Source organism: Mobula hypostoma, chromosome 2, assembly GCF_963921235.1.
Source record: "Mobula hypostoma chromosome 2, sMobHyp1.1, whole genome shotgun sequence".
NCBI lineage: Eukaryota > Metazoa > Chordata > Chondrichthyes > Myliobatiformes > Myliobatidae > Mobula > Mobula hypostoma.
In genome coordinates this window covers 167591224-167609811 of record NC_086098.1, presented here as the reverse complement: position 1 = coordinate 167609811, position 18588 = coordinate 167591224, and the positions used below count along the sequence as shown (strand labels likewise).

At 44.0% G+C, this 18588-nt stretch overlaps 1 protein-coding gene across 10 annotated transcripts in view; it reads right to left on the bottom strand.

The window, feature by feature from the left end:
* Positions 1–507: 507 nt before the first annotated feature.
* Positions 508–18588, bottom strand: part of LOC134342652 (syntaphilin-like) — a 62258-nt gene continuing 44177 nt past the window's right edge. For 8 of the 10 annotated variants that reach the window (XM_063041029.1, XM_063041031.1, XM_063041033.1 and 5 more), the window contains 3 exons: positions 13899–14096; positions 10994–11143; positions 509–8852 (listed from right to left, as the gene is read on the bottom strand). In XM_063041029.1, the coding sequence (XP_062897099.1) occupies positions 7889–8852; positions 10994–11143; positions 13899–14096 (1312 nt within the window). In that variant the 3' untranslated portion in view covers positions 509–7888. Of the gene's footprint in view, positions 8853–10993; positions 11144–13898; positions 14097–18588 lie in introns of all 10 variants that reach the window. The other 2 variants (XM_063041038.1, XM_063041037.1) reach the window with 1 other exon arrangement.

Below are 18588 nucleotides of genomic sequence, written 5' to 3'. Positions count from 1 at the left end.
TTTTTTTGGTTTTCTCAGACGATTTTATGTTTGAATTTGGAGAAAATTAGAAGTAACCTTTATGATTCTTCATTTAAATTTGAACAGATTTGGGGACCTTTTATTCGATATTTTCATTTAATGTAATATTTACCCTTCTTGTTTTTTTTTTCACTGTTTTAATGGAGGTCGGGATTGAGGACGTGATTTTAAGTTTAACTCTGTTTGGTTTCAAGTTAGCCCATTGCTTTGCCTTGCTTTTAGTTAGTTGCACGGTGGGTTTTTTTTTGGGGTTTTTTTTTTCTTTTTTTCCATTGATATATATAAAATTTAGTATACTATTATGTTATCTTGGTTTCTTATACTTAAATTACATTGTAGTATTTTCTTTTTGGTATTGTTATCTTTTGGAATTTTATTATACTTTAACATTGTATTAATGTTTATATGGCTTACCTTTTTTGTATACTTACTCAATAAAAAGATTTAAAAAGAAAGTAAATTGTCCTGTGATTAGGGTAGGATTAAATCGTTAGACCTGGCTGGTGGTGTAGTGGCATCAGAGTCGGACTTTGGAACGAATCCAGCCAGCTGGCTCCCTTGCATGCTTTCCATCCGTGCTGGGTTACGAGCTGGTGATCTCTTTGGAAACTCACCTGGCAGAAGGCAAAGGCAAACCACTGCTGTAACTTGCCTCATACGCGATTCCCCAGAGAGGCGTGGAGGGAAATCGTCTAACTGGAGAAACTCTGGATGCAACATACCTTTCCTTTCCATTGCTGAGCGATGCAGCTCGAAGGGCCAGAAGAGCATGTTCCATACATATAATAAAAATAAATACATATATCTGATTCATGTGGCATCCTATGGTATCCTCTTACCTTGTGCACCATCTTACACCATAGATTTAAGAGCAGAATATTCTAGTCCTCTCAAAAGGCTGGTGACAAACATTGCAGCTAGAAGTTGGCCGTAAAGAATAACACCCTTTACAAAGTGGTGTTCTTGGGTTTCTCTCAGAGCCCTTGATCACTAATAGTGTAAAATTGCCGTTGTAATGAGGTAGACTGACCAGTTTACACACAGCTCCCACAGACAGCATTGTGCTAACTTGTCCTGTTGATGTTGGTTGAAGGGTAAACCTCTAGAGAAACTCACAGTCACTTTAACATTGTGAGACAGACTTCTCTTAATCCAGAGACAGGAAATTGATTTTTAACCTCGGTACTGTCACATTGACAGGATTAGCATGTACTCTGCTCCTAGTTTAGCTGAGTGTAACTGTGTGCCTGTTTTCGAATCTCTTCAACCACAGTTTGATCAGTGAGACACACAAAAAAAATTAGTTTTATTTGTCATGTGTACATTGAAACTTACAGTGAAATGCATCGTTTTGCATCAACGACCCACACATTCCAAGGATTGTGCTGAGGGCAGCCCACAAGCTTCACCATGCTTCTGGCGCCAAAGTAACATGCCCACAACTCATTAACGCTAACCACACGTCTTTGGACTGTGGAGGAAACCAGCAGTCACAGGGAGAACATACAAACTCCTTACTGACAGGAACTGAACCATCGCTGGCACTGTAAGTGTTACACTAACTGCTACACTACTGTGCCTCCCATAACACTGAGCATTACTTAAACAAATTGGTCCACAACAGACCCCACTCTGGTGAAAACCATAAGGCATAGCTGCAGAGTTATTTTGTCTGTATAGCGGTTCCGATCCAAGTTATAAGAGTGTAGACAAAAGTGCCATACTAATAACTGATTATGTGGCACCTTGTGGATTCAGTCTAATCGTTTTTCCTGACTATGTTGGTCACAGTTTGAGGATAGAGGGGAAGCCTTTTAGGACTGAGATTAGGAAAAACTTCTTCACACAGAGAGTGGTGAATCTGTGGAATTCTCTGCCACAGCAAACTGTTGAGGCCAGTTCATTGGCTATGTTTAAGAGGGAGTTAGATATGGCCCTTGTGGCTACAGGGATCAGGGGGTATGGAGGGAAGGCTGGTGCAGGGTTCTGAGTTGGATGATCAGCCATGATCATAATAAATGGCGGTGCAGGCTCGAAGGGCCGAATGGCCTACTCCTGCACCTATTTTCTATGTTTCTATGTTTCTATATTAACTCCACAATGTACTCTCTTAGACCATAAGAAACAGGAGCAGAATTAGGGCATTTGGCCCATCAAGTGCCTTGTCATTCCATCATGGCTGATTATCCTTCTCAACCCCATTCTCCAGCCTTCTCCCATAACTCTTGATGTCTTCGCCAATCACCACCCTCGGGCAAAAGAAATTACTCCTCATCCCACAGTAGGACAGTCTTGGACCAGAGGGCACAACTTCAAAATTTAAGAATGTCCCTTTAGAACAGAGATGAGGAGGAATCTCTTTAGCCAGAGGTGGTGAATCTGTGGAATCCATTGCCACAAATGGCTGTGGAGGCCAGGTCTTTGGGTATATTTAAAGCAGAGGCTGATAGCTTCTTGATTAGTCAGGGTGTCAAAGGTTACAGAGAGAAGGCATGAGAATGGGTTTGAGAGGATAATAAATTAAACAACATCAAATGATGGAACAGACTCCATGAACCTAATTCTACTCCTATGCGTTATGGTCTTATTCAGGTGAGGTGTTAAGAGAATAACAGATTAATTGCGATGAACCATAGCAAGGTTTGACATCTACACACGAGATCCTAGATGCTAGAAATCTTGAGCAAAACATGCAACATGCTGGAGGAACTCAGTAGGACAGGCAGCATCTACGGAAGGGAAAAAAAATCAACTGACATTTTGCACCAAGATCCTTCATCAAGACTGGAAAGGAAGTGGGAAGAAGCCAGAATAATAAGGTATAGGAGAGGAAGGAAAATTTAAACTTCTCCAGAATAACCAAACAGTACCTTGAACACTTTGCATTGGAACAGCAGATCATAAACACAAGAGATTCTGAAGATGCATGGAAATCTTAAGCAACACACAAAAACATTGCTGGTGGAACTCAACAGATCAGGCAGCTTCTATGAAAGGGAATGACAATCAACATTTTGGGCTGAGATTCTTCATCAGGACTGATGTTGTCTGACCTTCTGAAGTTTTCCAACATTTTGTATGTGTTGTTCTTGATTTTCAGCAACTGCAGAATGTCCTGCATTCTATGACAGCAAGATAGAAGCTCTCCTTGAAGCTGTGGGGCATGCTCACAAACATTTACATCTTCTAAAGCCAGAATAAAAAGGATTAACTTCTTGAACATCATTGGGTTAACAGCTCCTCTCCCAAGGGAAGGTTCACCGCACACTTCGTGTTTCCTGGCAATATTTCACATACCTTGATGTTTTTGTCTCTGCACCACTTAGACAAGGAGCCTAGAGGTTTCAGGTGTTTATTTCAGGTACAGGATACTCTGAATGCTACAGAGTCAGTGGTACAAATGATAAACAGTAACAGCGAAGAAGCCCCTCAGTTATCTGTCAGACAGCACTGGGTTCAGTGTTAGACTGCTTCACAGAAACCTTCAACAACAGCTGGCACCCAGTTTCTTGTGTGCATACACACAGAAACACACACCGACACACACACACACTACTGTTCCCTCTAAGCTGCATGGGTGTGCAGCTGTGCAGTATCTGAAATTCTCCCACGCACATAACCTTTGTTGCCATGCAGCTGGAATTTTCTTTTGAATAATGTTAATCTAAATTTGAAGTTATGTTCATATAATTTTGAAATCTATGTTGATATAATTGCGAAATATCCTGTAATTATGTGTTAATCAATATAGTCCATAAATTTTCTAAACAATAAACATACCACATTTACTTTGAAACATCTTAGAGCTTCAACGTTTTTACATCGTGTTTCAAGTTACAGCACTGTTACAAATTGTAACAATAAACACAGAATGGAAGTTAGTATCTCATTGTTAATAAACCACCACCTGCTGAACACCGACGCCATCTAAGTTTAAAAGTTTACGAAACATGTAAGATTTTCTTTATAAACACGAGAAAGTCTGCAGGTGCTGGAAATCCAAAGTAACACACAAAATACTGGAGGAACTCAGCAGGTCAGGCAATATCTATTGAAACGATAGGTAGTCAATGTTTCGGGCCAAGACCCTTCTCTAGGAATAAGAAGGAAGGAGAAAGATGCTAGAATAAAAAAGATGGGGGCAGGGGAAGGAGGCTAGCTGAAAGGTGATAGCTAAAGCCAGGTGGGTAGGAAAGGTGAAGGGCTGGAGAAGAAGGAATCTGACAGGAGAGGATAGTAGTACTGTATTTCATTATACTCTTCAATTAATAAATAAAATCAAAAGTATGTGATTTTTCAATTTTCATTCTAAATATTCATAGTATGCATATTAAAAAAAAGTCTTTGAACTGCCGTGCAGATTTCAGGCCGCGTAAAAATTTCCTGCTCAGAGCAATGGTTAGTCCGTGCAGCTGAAAAAAAATTAGAGGGAACACTGCCACACAAACACAAACACACACATGCACGTATGTAATAAACAAGACTCAACCAAACACAAAACAAAGACATTATCAAATGTTATGATCACTCTTCTGGCCTGTTCTCTAGACTCCCAGACCAGGCATCAAGTTAACAAAGGAAGATCTCAGCACTTAAGTATGTCCACCAGGGTTAAGGAAATGAGGAACACATTAAACTTCTAAGGACACATCCTCCCCTCGAAACTACTTGCCACCCTGATCTGACCAGGTGTCAATGTTCTATTGTGGTGAATGTTTCAATGTTCCATCACATGGCACCGTCACAACAACCAGTGCCAATGGGTCGATGTGATGCTCTGTCAGGGACATCAGGGAGACGGTGCAAAAATGCTATCCCTCCGACGTCCCACAGAAAGAATTAGAAATATAATGCTGTAATAGTGGAAATGCAATTTTAAACAGTGATATGTTGATTTCTCTCTGAATATTTATAAACAACGTATTAGAAAATTCTAAACACAAGAGATTCCGGAGACGCTGGAAATCCAGAGCAACACACGCAAAATGCTGGAGGAACTCAGCAGGTCAGGCAGCATCTGTGGAGGGGAATAAAGAGCCAATATTTTGGGCTGAGACCCTTCATCAGGACAGAACATTGGAAAATTCTACCCCTGAACTAACAGGACTTAAGACCATAAGGTATAGGAGCAGATTTTTGGCCAGTGGTCACATAACCAAGACTTCTGATATACACCAGCTGCTCAAATGATCATCTACCACCAGCTCCTGTGTCTTCATGTGACCCTCATCAGGGGTGGGGGTGGGGTGCTAAGCAGGTGCTACACCTTGCCCAAAGGTAGGCTAGCAGAGGGAAAGAATGCCTTACACCTCCTTTGGTAGAGACGTATCTCCACCCCACCACCCCAACTATTTAAGACTTTCATTAAAAAGTCTGATAATCCATTCTTTCCAAGATTACCTGAAGAATCCATCTCAATTCCATTTCCACGGGTGTTAAATGATTTCTACCCCCGCATTGAATCTCCCAAACAAGGAATGGATTATCACCGAGGGTAAATTAATTGACTTGGGCAAGGGTGTCAAAGCTGAATGATCACATGACTTGCTGCTCCCTGACCACTTTTGACCTGTTAGCAAGGGTTGGTAGATTTTGGTACATTTGCCTTCACAAATCAGAGTATTCAATACAGGAGTTAGGATATTACTTTGAAGTTGTTTAAGACATTGGTGAGGCCTAATTTGGAGTATTGTGTGCAGTTTTGGTCACCTACCTACAGGAAAGATGTAAATAAGGTTGAAAGAGTGCGGGGAAAATTTACAAGGATGTTGCCAGAGCTTAAGTCATCAGCTATAGGGAGAGGTTGAATGGGTTCGGAATTTATTCCCTGGAATGTAGAAGATTGAGGGGAGAGTTGATCAAGCTATATGAAATTATGAGGGGTATAGATAGGCAGGCTTTTTGTACTGAAGTTGGGTGAGACTAGAACTAAAAGTCATCAGTTAAAGGTGCAAGGTGAAATATTTAAGGGGAGCCTAAGAGGGAACTTCTTCACACAGAGAGTGGTGAGAGTGTGGAACCAGTTGCCAGCAGAAGTGGTGGAAGAAGGTTTGATTGCAGCTTTTAAGAGAAGTCTGGATGTATATGGACGAGAGGGGTAGGGAGAGCTATGGTCCAGGTGGGCATTGAGGGGACTAGACAGAATAACAGTTTTTTGTCATGGACTAGATGGGCCAAAGGGTCTGGTTCTGTGCTGTAGAACTATGTGATTCTATTATAGTTTAAAACACTTTTTGCATATTCCCAGGAATACTAAACATTGCACAGAATGCTGGAGAAACTCTGTAGGTTGGGCAGCATCTACAAAGGGAATTGGACAGTTGACCCAAAACATTAGCTATCTATTTCTGTCCACAAACGCTGGCATTTTGTGTCCTGCTCCTTATTGCAGCATCTGTAATCTCTCATGTCCCAAGAGAACAAGCCCAGTGAATGTAATCTAACATTCTGATTTAACAGTGGGTAAGAAACCTGCGCATGTGAAAAATTAATCCTCATCCGAATCTTTGTCAAGCCTCAAACCATTCCCGTGAAAAGAAGCCACTAGTCTACCACTGGCTTTATACCAGAGCCAAGGAAGGAGCCCAGTGATTGCTTTGGACTGAGATATATTGTGGGAGGAATTCCATCTCCTTTCTTGAATAGATTGGCAGGTTTACCACAGCGATGATTCACAGGAAGTCTGATCTGGCAGCTGGGAGTACAAAAACCCTGCTCTTCCACCTCCCAGAAGCAACACAGCAAAGTGCAAATGCGTCACAAAGGTAAAGTTGTTAAAAATGTGCAAACAATCAATAAATATATAAATATGGTTGTCACCACAAAAAGGGTGGGGAGAGATTGTCTAAAACTACAATCAGATATCAATCATGGTTAAAAGTGACCATTGAAGATTGGCACCAGCTGACAGGGAACAACTGCCAGCAACTGATCCAGTGCATTAATGGAGTGAAGGTGCCAGTTTGTAGATGTGTTATTGACAGAAGCATATTGAAAATGCTTTGATGAATTGTCTTTGACTAATAATAACAATGAACTCTGATGGAAATGGTCACAGGAGCTTTGTGATGTCCTTTAGACACTCATTTAGATTAGTTATTTGTCTCTATTATATATATATTTATGTATATTTCTATATATTTGGGTGTATCAATGAATTGTTAATATTTATACAAGGAGTCTGATCAGTGCATGGGAATGGTGTGAAATTGTTTCTGAAATAATGGAGAAGGTGAATGAGGATTAGGGTGAGGGGTACGGACGGTATGGGAGGGTGGGGAGATAATGTTGGTGTGTGCTGGAAAGAGTGTCAAGAGGTTTTGGATGATGGTGGGGCATCAAGAAGAGCTGCTGAGCTTGGATAGGCAATGATAGAGATCCCATAAGACATTGGAGCTGATGGTCCATTCAGCCCATCAATTCTGTCTTGCCATTTGATCACGACTAACTGGAACCGAGGGGAGGGCTAGGATAGAATAGGCTGGAGGTCAGGGATGGAGACTGGGGACTGGGAGAGGAAAACCAGTGGGACAAGTTACGGTAAGGAATGGGGAGGGGCTACTAGAGAAGGGAAAGTGAGAGGGACCCGGCGGAGGTCTATGGTGGGGGCATGGTAGCAACCTGGGTTTGATTCCTGCCACTGTCTGTGAGAAGTTTGTACATTTTCCCCATGACCACATGGTTTTGTCCAGGTGCTCCAGTTTCCTCCCACAGTCCAAAGACGTGCAGGTGAGTAGGTTATTTCAGCACAAGGTGAAACTGGCCAGCTGTAACCATGCTGTATCTCTATAAAATGAAGGGTGGGATCTATGATGGGTCAGTGACTGGTGGACAACAGGGCGAAGCTGGGACAGAGGTGAGGTAGGAGCTAGGATGGGAAACGGGGACAGTGAGAGGAAGGCGGACTGTTGTTCAGTCGGCGCAAGGAATGGAGAGCGATGACACAACAGCAACGCAGCAGCATGCCGATGTTGTAGAGGGGCTGAGAACTGCCCTGCTGTGTGCTGAAGATCCAGGCAAGGGTGGGGACGGCTGGAATAGTCACCGCCAGCAGGTCCACAATGTAGTGGTGGCTCCAGTGGGTCAGCCAGCCATCAGGTTCCACCGGCACTGCTTGGCCCGAGATTTCCATCAGCCCCCCTGTGGCCGACTGCCTATCAACCAGCCTCGTGTCCAGCGTCTGCTGGTCAGGGAGGATCTCTGATGCCTCTCCTTCCGAGGTGAGGCTACGTGGGCTGCAGGCACTGGACTTCAGCACCTTCTCGGCGATGACCTCCAGGTCGGGTTGGCGGGCGGCATGGTCAGTCTGGACACTCTGGTCCCGAAGGATGACCTGCTGGGGGCCAGGCCTGCAAGCAGCTTCCTCGGGCTCCTGGCCCATCAATACCCCAGGCCGGACTGAAAAGCTGAGACCCTCCAGGGTGCGGTCCATCCCAGAGGCCAAGGAGCTATGGTGAGGGGCCGGGAAACCCTCAATGCCCTGGAGCTCACCCACCCGCTCGCTCAGCTTAGTGTAGGTCGAGCTTCGGGTCAGGGATTTGGCCGGGGAGCCAGAGGTGGAGTGAGAGGCCCCATCCTGGGCCAACTCCATACTCTGCAGCAAGGTCTCCAGTTTCTTGTTCTGAATGTTGATGTCAATGAAATACTTCTGGATGCCCTTGTCTTTCTCCACTAAGTTGTTCTTCACCGTCTCGATCACCTGCTTCAGCTGTTTGATCTCCTTCCTGGCCTCCTTCAGTGACAGCTGGGCCTCCACACGGTGGCATTCTTCCTCGATCCAGTCCTCCTGCATCCGTGACAACTGCATCTTCAGGTCCTCCACCTCGACATCCCTGTCAAACCCACAGGACACCCCATCAGTTGCCCATCACCGACTGTACGCACCCCTCCAGCCTGACACTCAGTGACATATATGTACTTTGATAATAAATTTATTTCAAAGTTTTCAAAGTTCAAAGAAAATTAATTATCAAAGTACCATATGCTACTTTGAGATTCACTTTTTGCAGGCATTCACATAGAAATAAAGAAATAGAACATAGAATACAGTACAGGCCCTTTGGCCCACAAGGCTGTGCAAACCTTTTCAAAGTTCAAAGTAAATTCCTTATCAAAGTACCAGTACTACCATGAGTGGTGGTCCCTGGCTGATGACCCTGCAGCTGACCTAAGGGCACTGTTGGAGGTGTGGCAGGCCGCAATGCCAAGCAGGAAACATCTTCCTGTAAATCTCAATGAGATTCAACTTCCTGCAAGCATTCACAATAGAACAAAGAAATACAATAGAATCAATGAAAAATTACACAGGAACACTAACAAATAACCAATGTGCAAAAGAAGACAAACCGCACATACAGAAAAAATCAATAAGTAGATAAATAATACTGAGAACATGAGTTGTACAGTCCTTGGCATTTAGTCCATAGGTGGTGGAATCAATTCAGAGTTGAGGTTAGAGAAGTTTTGACTTTCTCCAAGATCAATCTTACACTTCCCTCCTACATAGCCTTCCATTTTCTATATAAATATTTGTATTTTTCTTTAAGTACAACATAATTTGCTAAACATCATATGTTAACAAACTTATCAATGTATAAAAGAAGAAAAAATGTGCAAATAAATAATCCTGAGAACATGAGCTGTAAAGTCCTTGAAAGTGAGTCTGTAGGTCATAGAATCAGTTCAGAGTCGTGGTGAGTAAAGTCACCCCCTCTAGTTCAGGAGCCTGGTGATTGAAGGTAATAACTGTTCCTGAACCTGGTGGTTTGGGCCCTAAGGCTGCTGTATCTCCTGCCTGGAGGTAGCAGTGAGTATTCACATTGAGGTGAGTGAAGTTATCCACACTGGTTCAGCAGCCGGATGATTAAGGGGTAATAACTGTTCCTGAACCCAATGGTGAGGGACCTAAGACTTCTTCCTCACACTTCTAAGCACTTAAGACTCTCCGTGTAAAAAATCTACCCCTGACATCTCCTCTACACTTTCTTCCAATCACCTTAAAGGATATATCTTCGGCCAAGGATACCCCGGGAAAAAGGCTGTTATGAACTTCATTGAAGTATTTCTCATCCTCCTCCACTCCAAAGAGAAAAGCCCTAACTCTCTCAACCTATCCACATAAGACATGCTCTCCAATCCGGGCAGCACCCTGATAATTTTCCTCTGCACCTTCTGTAAAGCTTCTACATCCTTCCTACAATGAGGTGACCAGAATGAAACATAATGCTCCAAGTGTGGTCTAACCAGAGTTTTATAGAGATGTAACATTTCTCTCACACTTCTTGAACTCAATTCCCTAACTAATGAAGGCCAACACAATATACAGTACTGTGCAAAAGTTTTAGGCACATATGTATTTATAGCTAGAGTGCCTAAGACTTCTGCACAGTACTGCATTGTAGTATTTTTATGAATTTCACTGTACTGCTGCCACAAAAAAAAGCAAAGTTCATGACGTATATGAGTGATGATAAACCTGATTCTGATATGGAGTTACTATTGTGGACTAAGAGTGGGAAGGGAACAGTGAGAGGGGAGGGAGTGGGAAGCACCAGAGAGACATTCTTTAATGCTCAATAAACCAATTGTTTGGAATCTAATGACCTTTCCTCGTGTATCAGGGTTGGGTGTACCTGCACCCGCGCCACTCACACCCCTAGCATTCCTTCTCTGCCACCTGACCCACACGCCACCCTTACCATTCTCAACATCCTTTGCAAAACCAGATCTACAAACTCACTCTTCGCTCCATGTTGACAAATACAGTACTACGCAAAAATCTTGGGCACGCTAGCTACATATATGTGCCTAAGACTTTTGCACAGTACTATACGGCTTCTAAATAACCCTACCAATTTGCTCGGCGACTTTGGATGTGGACCCCAAGATCCCTCTGTTCCTCTACAATGCTAAGGATCCTGCCATTAGCCATGTATCCGAGGACGTGACCCTGCCGCGGCCCTCCGAACAGTACCTCTCATCCAGCCTCTCCTCTGTCTCCTTCAGCTTCGCCTTCAGGTGTCGGATGCAGACCTCCTTTTGCTGTAGTGGCGTCAGGTACTGCTCCGGGCTCGGGGGTTTGATGCCGTGATTCTCACTGCAGGATGAATACTTACTGGATCGTCTGCCAGGGGGAGTTCAGGAAAAAAACTGTGAGATCAGGAAGCAGGCTGAGAGGTTTTAAAAAAGAGATTCTGCAGATGCAGGGAATCCAGAACTACACTACACACACAAAATGCTGGAGGAACTCAGCAGGATCAGCTATGGACAGGAATAAACAGCTGACCGTTCAAGCCGAGACCCTTCAGCAGGACTGGAAAAGGTGGAAGAAGCTGGAAGGTGACAGGCGAGAATAGGTGAGGGGAAAAGTGGGTGGGGGCAGCAGGGAGAATGAAGTAGGAAGCTGGGAGATGATAAGTGGAAGAGGTAAAGGGCTGAAGAAGAAGGAATCTGATAGGAGAGGAGAAAGGTAATTTCTTCCTCACCCCTTCTCTCTTTTATTATTCCCCATTCTGGTTTTCCTCTCACCCCTTCTCTTCTCCTCACCTGCCCTCTCCTCCTTCCCTTTCTTCCATGGTCTACTGTCCTCTCCTATAAGATTCCTCCTTCTTCATACTTGTTCTCCCTTTCTTTTTCGTCCTGATGAAAGGTCTTGGCGCAAAATGTCGACTGCTTATTCCCCTCCATAGCTGCTGCCTGACCTGCTGAGTTCCTGCAATAGGTTGTGTGCTGCTGATAAAGGATTTCAGCCCGAAATGTTGATTGTTTACTCCCCTCCATAGCTGCTGCCTGACCTGCTGAGTTCCTGCAGTATTTTGCCTTCATTTCTGCAGACTGCATACTTTCTTTATGGTAACAGGAGGAAGTCTTTTGGCCCATTGAGTCAATACTGACTCATAGAGCAATCCTTTCCCACAATCATTCTTTCCTGTAGCATTTACTTCCCATATTAGGGCGCCACAGTAGCATAATGATGCTATTACATCTTGGGGTGTCAGAGTTCGGAGCTCACCCCCGGCATCATCTCTAAGAAGATTGTACGTCCTCCCTGTGGAATATGTGGGTTTTCTCCGGGTGAGCCAATTTCCTCCCATCCAAAAAGACGTAATGGTTAGTAGGTTAACTGGTAATTGTAAATTGTCCCATGATTAGGCTTGGGTTAAATCAGGAGATTGTTGCACTGTATCCCAAGTAAATAAATGAATGAATGAATGAAAGTTTCCAAGAACTCGCCCCAGATTCTTTCACTCAGCTGCACATGAGAAATACAAGGGGTGATTGATAAGTTTGTGGCCCAAGGTAGAAGGAGTCAATTTTAGAAAACCTAGCACATTTATTTTTTAATGTAGTCCCCTCCTACATTTACACACTTAGTCCAGCGGTCGTGGAGCATACGGATCTTGGACCTCCAGAAAGTGCCCACAGATGGGTGATTGATAAGTTTGTGCCCTAAGGTAGAAGGAGATGAGTTATACAGCTCTCGTTACATGCACATGCAGTTCAACTCTTTGAGTGATTATGCAGAAAGTTTGAGGTTAATAACTCATCAGGGGTGAGTGATAAGTTCATGGCCTAAGGTAGAAGGAGATGAGTCGTTAACTTCAAACTTTCTGCATAATCACTCAAAGAGTTGAACTGCACGTGCATGTTAAGAGAGCTGTATAACTCAGCTCCTTCTACCTTAGGCCATGAACTTATCAAATACATCTGTTGTGGACACTTACTGGAGTCCAAGATCCGTATACTCCACAACCGCTGGACTAAGTGTGTAAATGTAGGAGGGGACTATGTCAAAAAATAAATGTGGTAGGTTTTCTAAAATTGAGTCCTTCTACCTTAGGCCACGAACTTATCAATCACCCCTCCTAAGTTCCAGCAGCCAATAAAACTCACTAACCCTTATAACCACCTATCGACCAGCCTCTTATCCAGGGTCATCTGGTTGGCTCAGGTTCTCAGGGCTTCCCCCTCCGAGGTAAGGCTGCAGGCACTGGACCTCAGCACTTTCCTAGGAATGACCTTCAGGTTGGGTTGTTGGGTGATATGGTCAGTGTGGATGCCCTGGTCCTGAAGGGTGACCAGCTGGGGGCCTGGGCCCGCAGGCAGCTCGCTTGTGCCCAGTGATGGCCCAGGCCAGGCTGAGAAGCTGAGACCTTCTAATGTACGGTCCATCCCAAAGGGACCGTAGGGAGCAGTGGTGGAGCGGGGGGAGGTGCCACCTCGATGCCCTTGAGGTCACCCACTCGCTTATTCAGTTTGATGTAGGTGGAGCTACAGATCAAGGATTTCGAATTGTAAGTTCGAAGATGCAGCAAGATTGGGCCACCACGGTAACGTAGTGGTTAGCACAATGCTTTTACAGCTCAGGATGTCAGAGTTTACAGTTCAATTCTGGCATCCTCTGTAAGCAAGTTTGTGTGTTCTCCCTGTGATTATGTAGGGTTCCTTTGGGTGCTCTGGTTTCCTCCCAAGTTCTAAAGATGTACGGGTTAGGGTTAGTGAGTTGTGGGCTTGCTATGTTGGTGCCAAAAGCATAGCGACACTTGTGGTCTGCCTCGAGCAAGATCATCAGACTCTGTTGGACACAGAAGCAAACGATGCATTTCACTGTATGTTTCAATGTACATGTGACAAATAAAGCTAATCTCTTACAGTCTCTGATCAGAATCCCTCAGTGGAATTTGACTTGATTCTGAATCGAGAAGCTACAGAAGTGCCCAGGAGGTATGGCTGCTGCCTATCTGTTGCACCAGCTGCAGCCAATGCAATACATTTGTTGCATCTGCTCTGACGCATACCTGCAGAAAGCAGCTGCATGGGTGGCAGGTGAACTGCCCTGTGGGGGGGGGGAGGCGTTGAGCGGTGCCCCTCCCACTTACCTGGGTGTGGGGCTGCTGTCACTGCCCTTGTAGGAACTGGAGTTGCTGCTGCTGCTGAGGGAAGATGCGGTGCAGGTGTCTCGCGGGGAGCTGCGCCTGGAGGGCCGGAGCAGGGGCTGTGTCTCATGCGGCGCCGACGCCGGGGCCAACGCTGCCTTAAACAAGGAGGAGAAGCCTCTTCTTCCGTGGAGACCCCGACTGGATGTAGGGAGAGAGGACCATCAGAAGATTTAGATTTAGAGATACAGCATGGCAACAGGTCCTTCTGGGCCAATGAGCCCGCACTGCCAATCACACCCATGTGACCAATTAACCTCTTAACTTGGACATCATTGGACTGCGGGAGGAAACCCAAGTGGATGTGGGGACGGTGGTGGGAAATGAACCCGGGTCACTGGTGCTGTCGTACTGTTAGGTTAACTGTTCATTACTGTTTCACCTCAAACTTGCAGCTTACACAAAAATACCACAAAATACTGGGTGCAACGCTATTGCAGCTTGACACGTCGGAGTTCGGAGTTGTCAGGAGCCTGTGCCTCCTCCCCGTGGAATGCGTGGGCTTGCTCCAGCTGCTCTGGTTTCCTCCCACAGTCCAAAGATGTACCGGTTGGTAGGATAATTACTCATTGTAAATTGTCCCATGATTAGGCTAGGGGTTGCTGGGGGTGGCCTACTCCGCTCTCTATCTCTAAATAAAAAATTAAATAAGCTGAACCAAAACTCACCAACTTTATTTTGTTTAGAGCTACAGCACGGTAACAGACCCTTCTAGCCCAAGGAGCCCACGCCGCCCAATTACACCCATGTGGCCAATGAACCCATCAACCCGTACACCCTTGGAATGTGGGAGGAAACCATAGCACCCAGAGGAAACTCACACGGTCGTGGAGAGAAATTACGCTGTAGAAGTGCGACACTAACTGCTAACTGCTACACCCCAAACTTGCAAATTACACAAAAATAACACAAAATGATTCAGAGTTAGGGAGCCCTTCAGCACAACCCGTCCATGCAACAAGGTGCCCACGTTGGGCCCATATCTCTCTAAACCTCTCTGTTGTACGGGAAAGAACAGTGAGGGCTAAATAACTAGTAAATATTGATGTGGATTGTGTTAGTATGGTAACAGGAAACCACTGACAAAACCTTGAGGCAGAGACATGGAATGCAGCCATTGAGATCGTCCCAACAAGCCACATCTCCATTTGGTATGGGAGTATGGCAACAGCCGAGCATTGGACTAATACTCCCTACAGAGGACTGTCAGAAAAGCAGAGAGGATTATAGGGGTCTCCCTACCATCTATCGGGGACAGTTATTGGGAGCAACGCATATGCAGGGCCCTTAGTATTATCAAGGATCCCACCCAACCATCCAGCGTCCTCTTTGACTTTCTACCATCAAGCAAGAGACCATGATGCATAAAGATAAGATGGTTCAAGATAGGAAACAGCTTCTTCCCTCAGACCACTAGGCTTCGGAACGCCCTACCTCATCACATTTGGAGTGTCACTAAACAATTTGTATTGTACCCTATAGTATTTAACTAATGCACTTAACTTCGTTTATCTATGAGTAATTCATTTGTAGATTTAATTCTTTCTTTATCATGAACACATCAAAACATACAGTGAAATGTATCGTTTGCATTAACAATGTAAAGATGTGCTGGAACAACCCACAAGTGTCGCTACCCATTCTGGCACCAACAGAGCGTGTCCACAGTGTTCAACAGAACAACACAGAACACAACAAGCAACAAAACAACAGCAGCAAAACAATATCCTTTCCACCTTCCCACCCTCCCACCCACGCTATACAGTCCTCTGCAAGGTCACAACTCATCTTCTACACTTCAAGGAATAAGGTCCTAGCTTGCCCAACCTCTTTCAGGCCTTTGAGTTCTGGCAAAATTCTCACAAATCTTTGCACTCTTTTCAGCTTAATTATCTCTTTCTTGTAACAGGGTAACCCAGACTGTACACAATACTCCAAGTATAGCCTCACCAACATTTTTTTACAACTACAAAACATACAGTTGGTGACCTGACTGATGAAGGCCTATGGGTCAGACAATGAGGTGACCAGAACTGAACACAATATTCTCAGTGTGGTCTAATGATATGATTGTCATGGAAGATTTCAACATGCAAGTCGATTGGGAAAATCAGGTTGGTAATTGATTTCAAGAAAGTGAGTTGTTAAATGCCCACGAGATGGCTTTTTAGAGCAGTTTGTCATTGAGCCTACTAGGAATGCCTTTTCTCACTGTTCCAATCAGGTAGGAGATACAGAAGCCTGAAGGCACACACTCAGCGATTCAGGAACAACTTCTTCCCCTTTGCCATCCGATTCCTAAATGGACATTGAAACTTTGGACACTACCTTACTTTTTTCAATATACAACATTTCTGTTTTTGCACATTTAAAAAAATCTATTCAATTTACGTAATTGATTTACTTGTTTATTTATTATTATGTTTTATTTTATTTATTATTTTTTTTCTCTCTCTGCTAGGATATGTATTGCATTGAGCTGCTGCTGCTAAGTTAACAAATTTCACGTCACATGCCGGTGATAATAAACCTGATTCTGATTCTGATACTGATTTGGGTGTTACTTATTGTAAAAGAGGTGATTAGAGAGCTTAAGGTAAAAGAACCCTTAGGAACCAGTGATCACAATATGATTGAGTTCAACTTGAAATTTGATAGAGAGAAAGTAAAGTCTGACGTAGCAGTATTTCAGTGGAGTAAAGGTGATTACAGTGGTATGAAAGACGAGTTGGCCAAAGTACATTGGAAGGAAATGCTGGCAGGGATGACAACAGAGCAGCAATTTTGTGAAGTTCTGGGAAAAATGAGGAAGGTGCAGGATAGATGTATTCCAAAAATGAAGAAATACTCAAATGGCAAAATAGTACAATCGTAGCTGACAAGGGAAGTCAAAGCTAATGTAAAAGCAAAAGAGAGGGCATACAACAAAGCAAAAATTAGCAGAAAGATAGTGGATTGGGAAGCTTTTAAAGGTCTACAGAGAGCAACTAAAAGAATAAATAGGAGGGAAAAGATTAAAAACAAACTAGCAAACAATATCAAAATGGATAGTAAAAGCTTTTTCAAGTATGTAAAAAATAAAAGGGAGATGAGGGTGGATATAGGACTGGTAGAAAATGAGGCCGAAGTAATAATAACAGGGAAAAAGGAGACGGCAGATGAACTAAACAAGTATTTTGCATCAGTCTTCACTGTGGAAGACACTAGCAGTGTGCCAGATGTTGAAGGGTGTGAGGGAAAAGAAGTAAGTGCAGTTATTATTACAAGGGAGAAGGTGCTCAAAAAGCTGAGACCTAAAGGTACATAAGTCACTTGGACCAGATGAACTACACACTAGGGTTCTGAAAGAGGTAACGGTAGAGATTGTGGAGGCATTATTAATGATCTTTCAAAAATCAGTGGACTCTGGCATGGTACCAGAGGACTGGAAAATTTCAAATGTCACTCCACTCTTTAAGAGGGAGGCACCAGAAAGGAAGTTAGTTAGCCTGACCTCAGTGGTTGGAAAGGTGTTGGAATCAATTGCTAAGGATGAGGTTATGGACTACTTGATGACACAGGATAAGACAGGACAAAGTCAACATGGTTTCCTTAAGAGAAAATCTTGCATGACAAACCTGTTGGAATTCTTTGAGGAGATTACAAGTAGGATAGATAAAGGGGATGCAGTGGATGTTGTATATTTGGACTTTCAGAAGGCCTTTGACAAGGTGCCACACATGAGGCTGCTACCAAGTTATAGCCCATGGTATTACAGGAAAGTTACCGGCATGGTTAGACCATTGGCTGATTGGTAGGAGGCAGCGAGTGGGAATAAAAGGATCCTTGTCTGGTTGGCTGCCAGTGACTTAGTGGTGTTCGGCGGGGGTTGGTGATGGGACCACCTCTTTTTATACTGTATATAAATGATTTAGCTGATGGAATAGATGGCTTTGTTGCCAAGTTTGCAGATGATATGAAGATTAGTGGAGGGGCAGGTAGTGTTGAGGAAACAGGTAGGCTGCAGAAGGACTTCGACAGATTAGCAGAATGGGCAAAATGTGGCAAATGAAATGCAATGTTGGAAAATGCACGGTCATGCACTTCGGTAGTAAAAATAAATGTGTGGACTATTTTCTAAACAGGGTGAAAATCCAGGAATCTGAGATGCAGGGGGACTTGGGAGTCCTTGTGCAGAACACCCTGAAGGTTAACTTGCAGGTAGATTCAGTGGTGAGGAAGGCAAATGCCATGTTAGCATTCATTTCAAGAGGTCTGGAATACAAGAGCAGGGATGTGATGCTAAGGCCTTTCAAGGCACTGGTGAGCCTCACCATGAGTATTGTGAACAGTTTTGGGTTCCTTATCTAAGAAAAGATCTGCTGGCATTGAAAAGGGGTCAGAGGAGGTTCACAAGGATGATTCCAGGAATGAAAGAGTTATCATACGAGAAATCTTTGATGGCTCCAGGTCTGTACTTGATGGAAGAAGGATGAGGGGGGATCTCATTGAAACCTTTTGAATGTGGAAAGGCCTAGACATAGTAGATGAGGAAAGGATATTTGCCATGGTGGGAGAGTCTAGGTCAAGAGTGCACATCCTCAGGATAGAGGGGCACCCACTTCAGGCAGATGTGTGGAGAAATTTCGTTAGC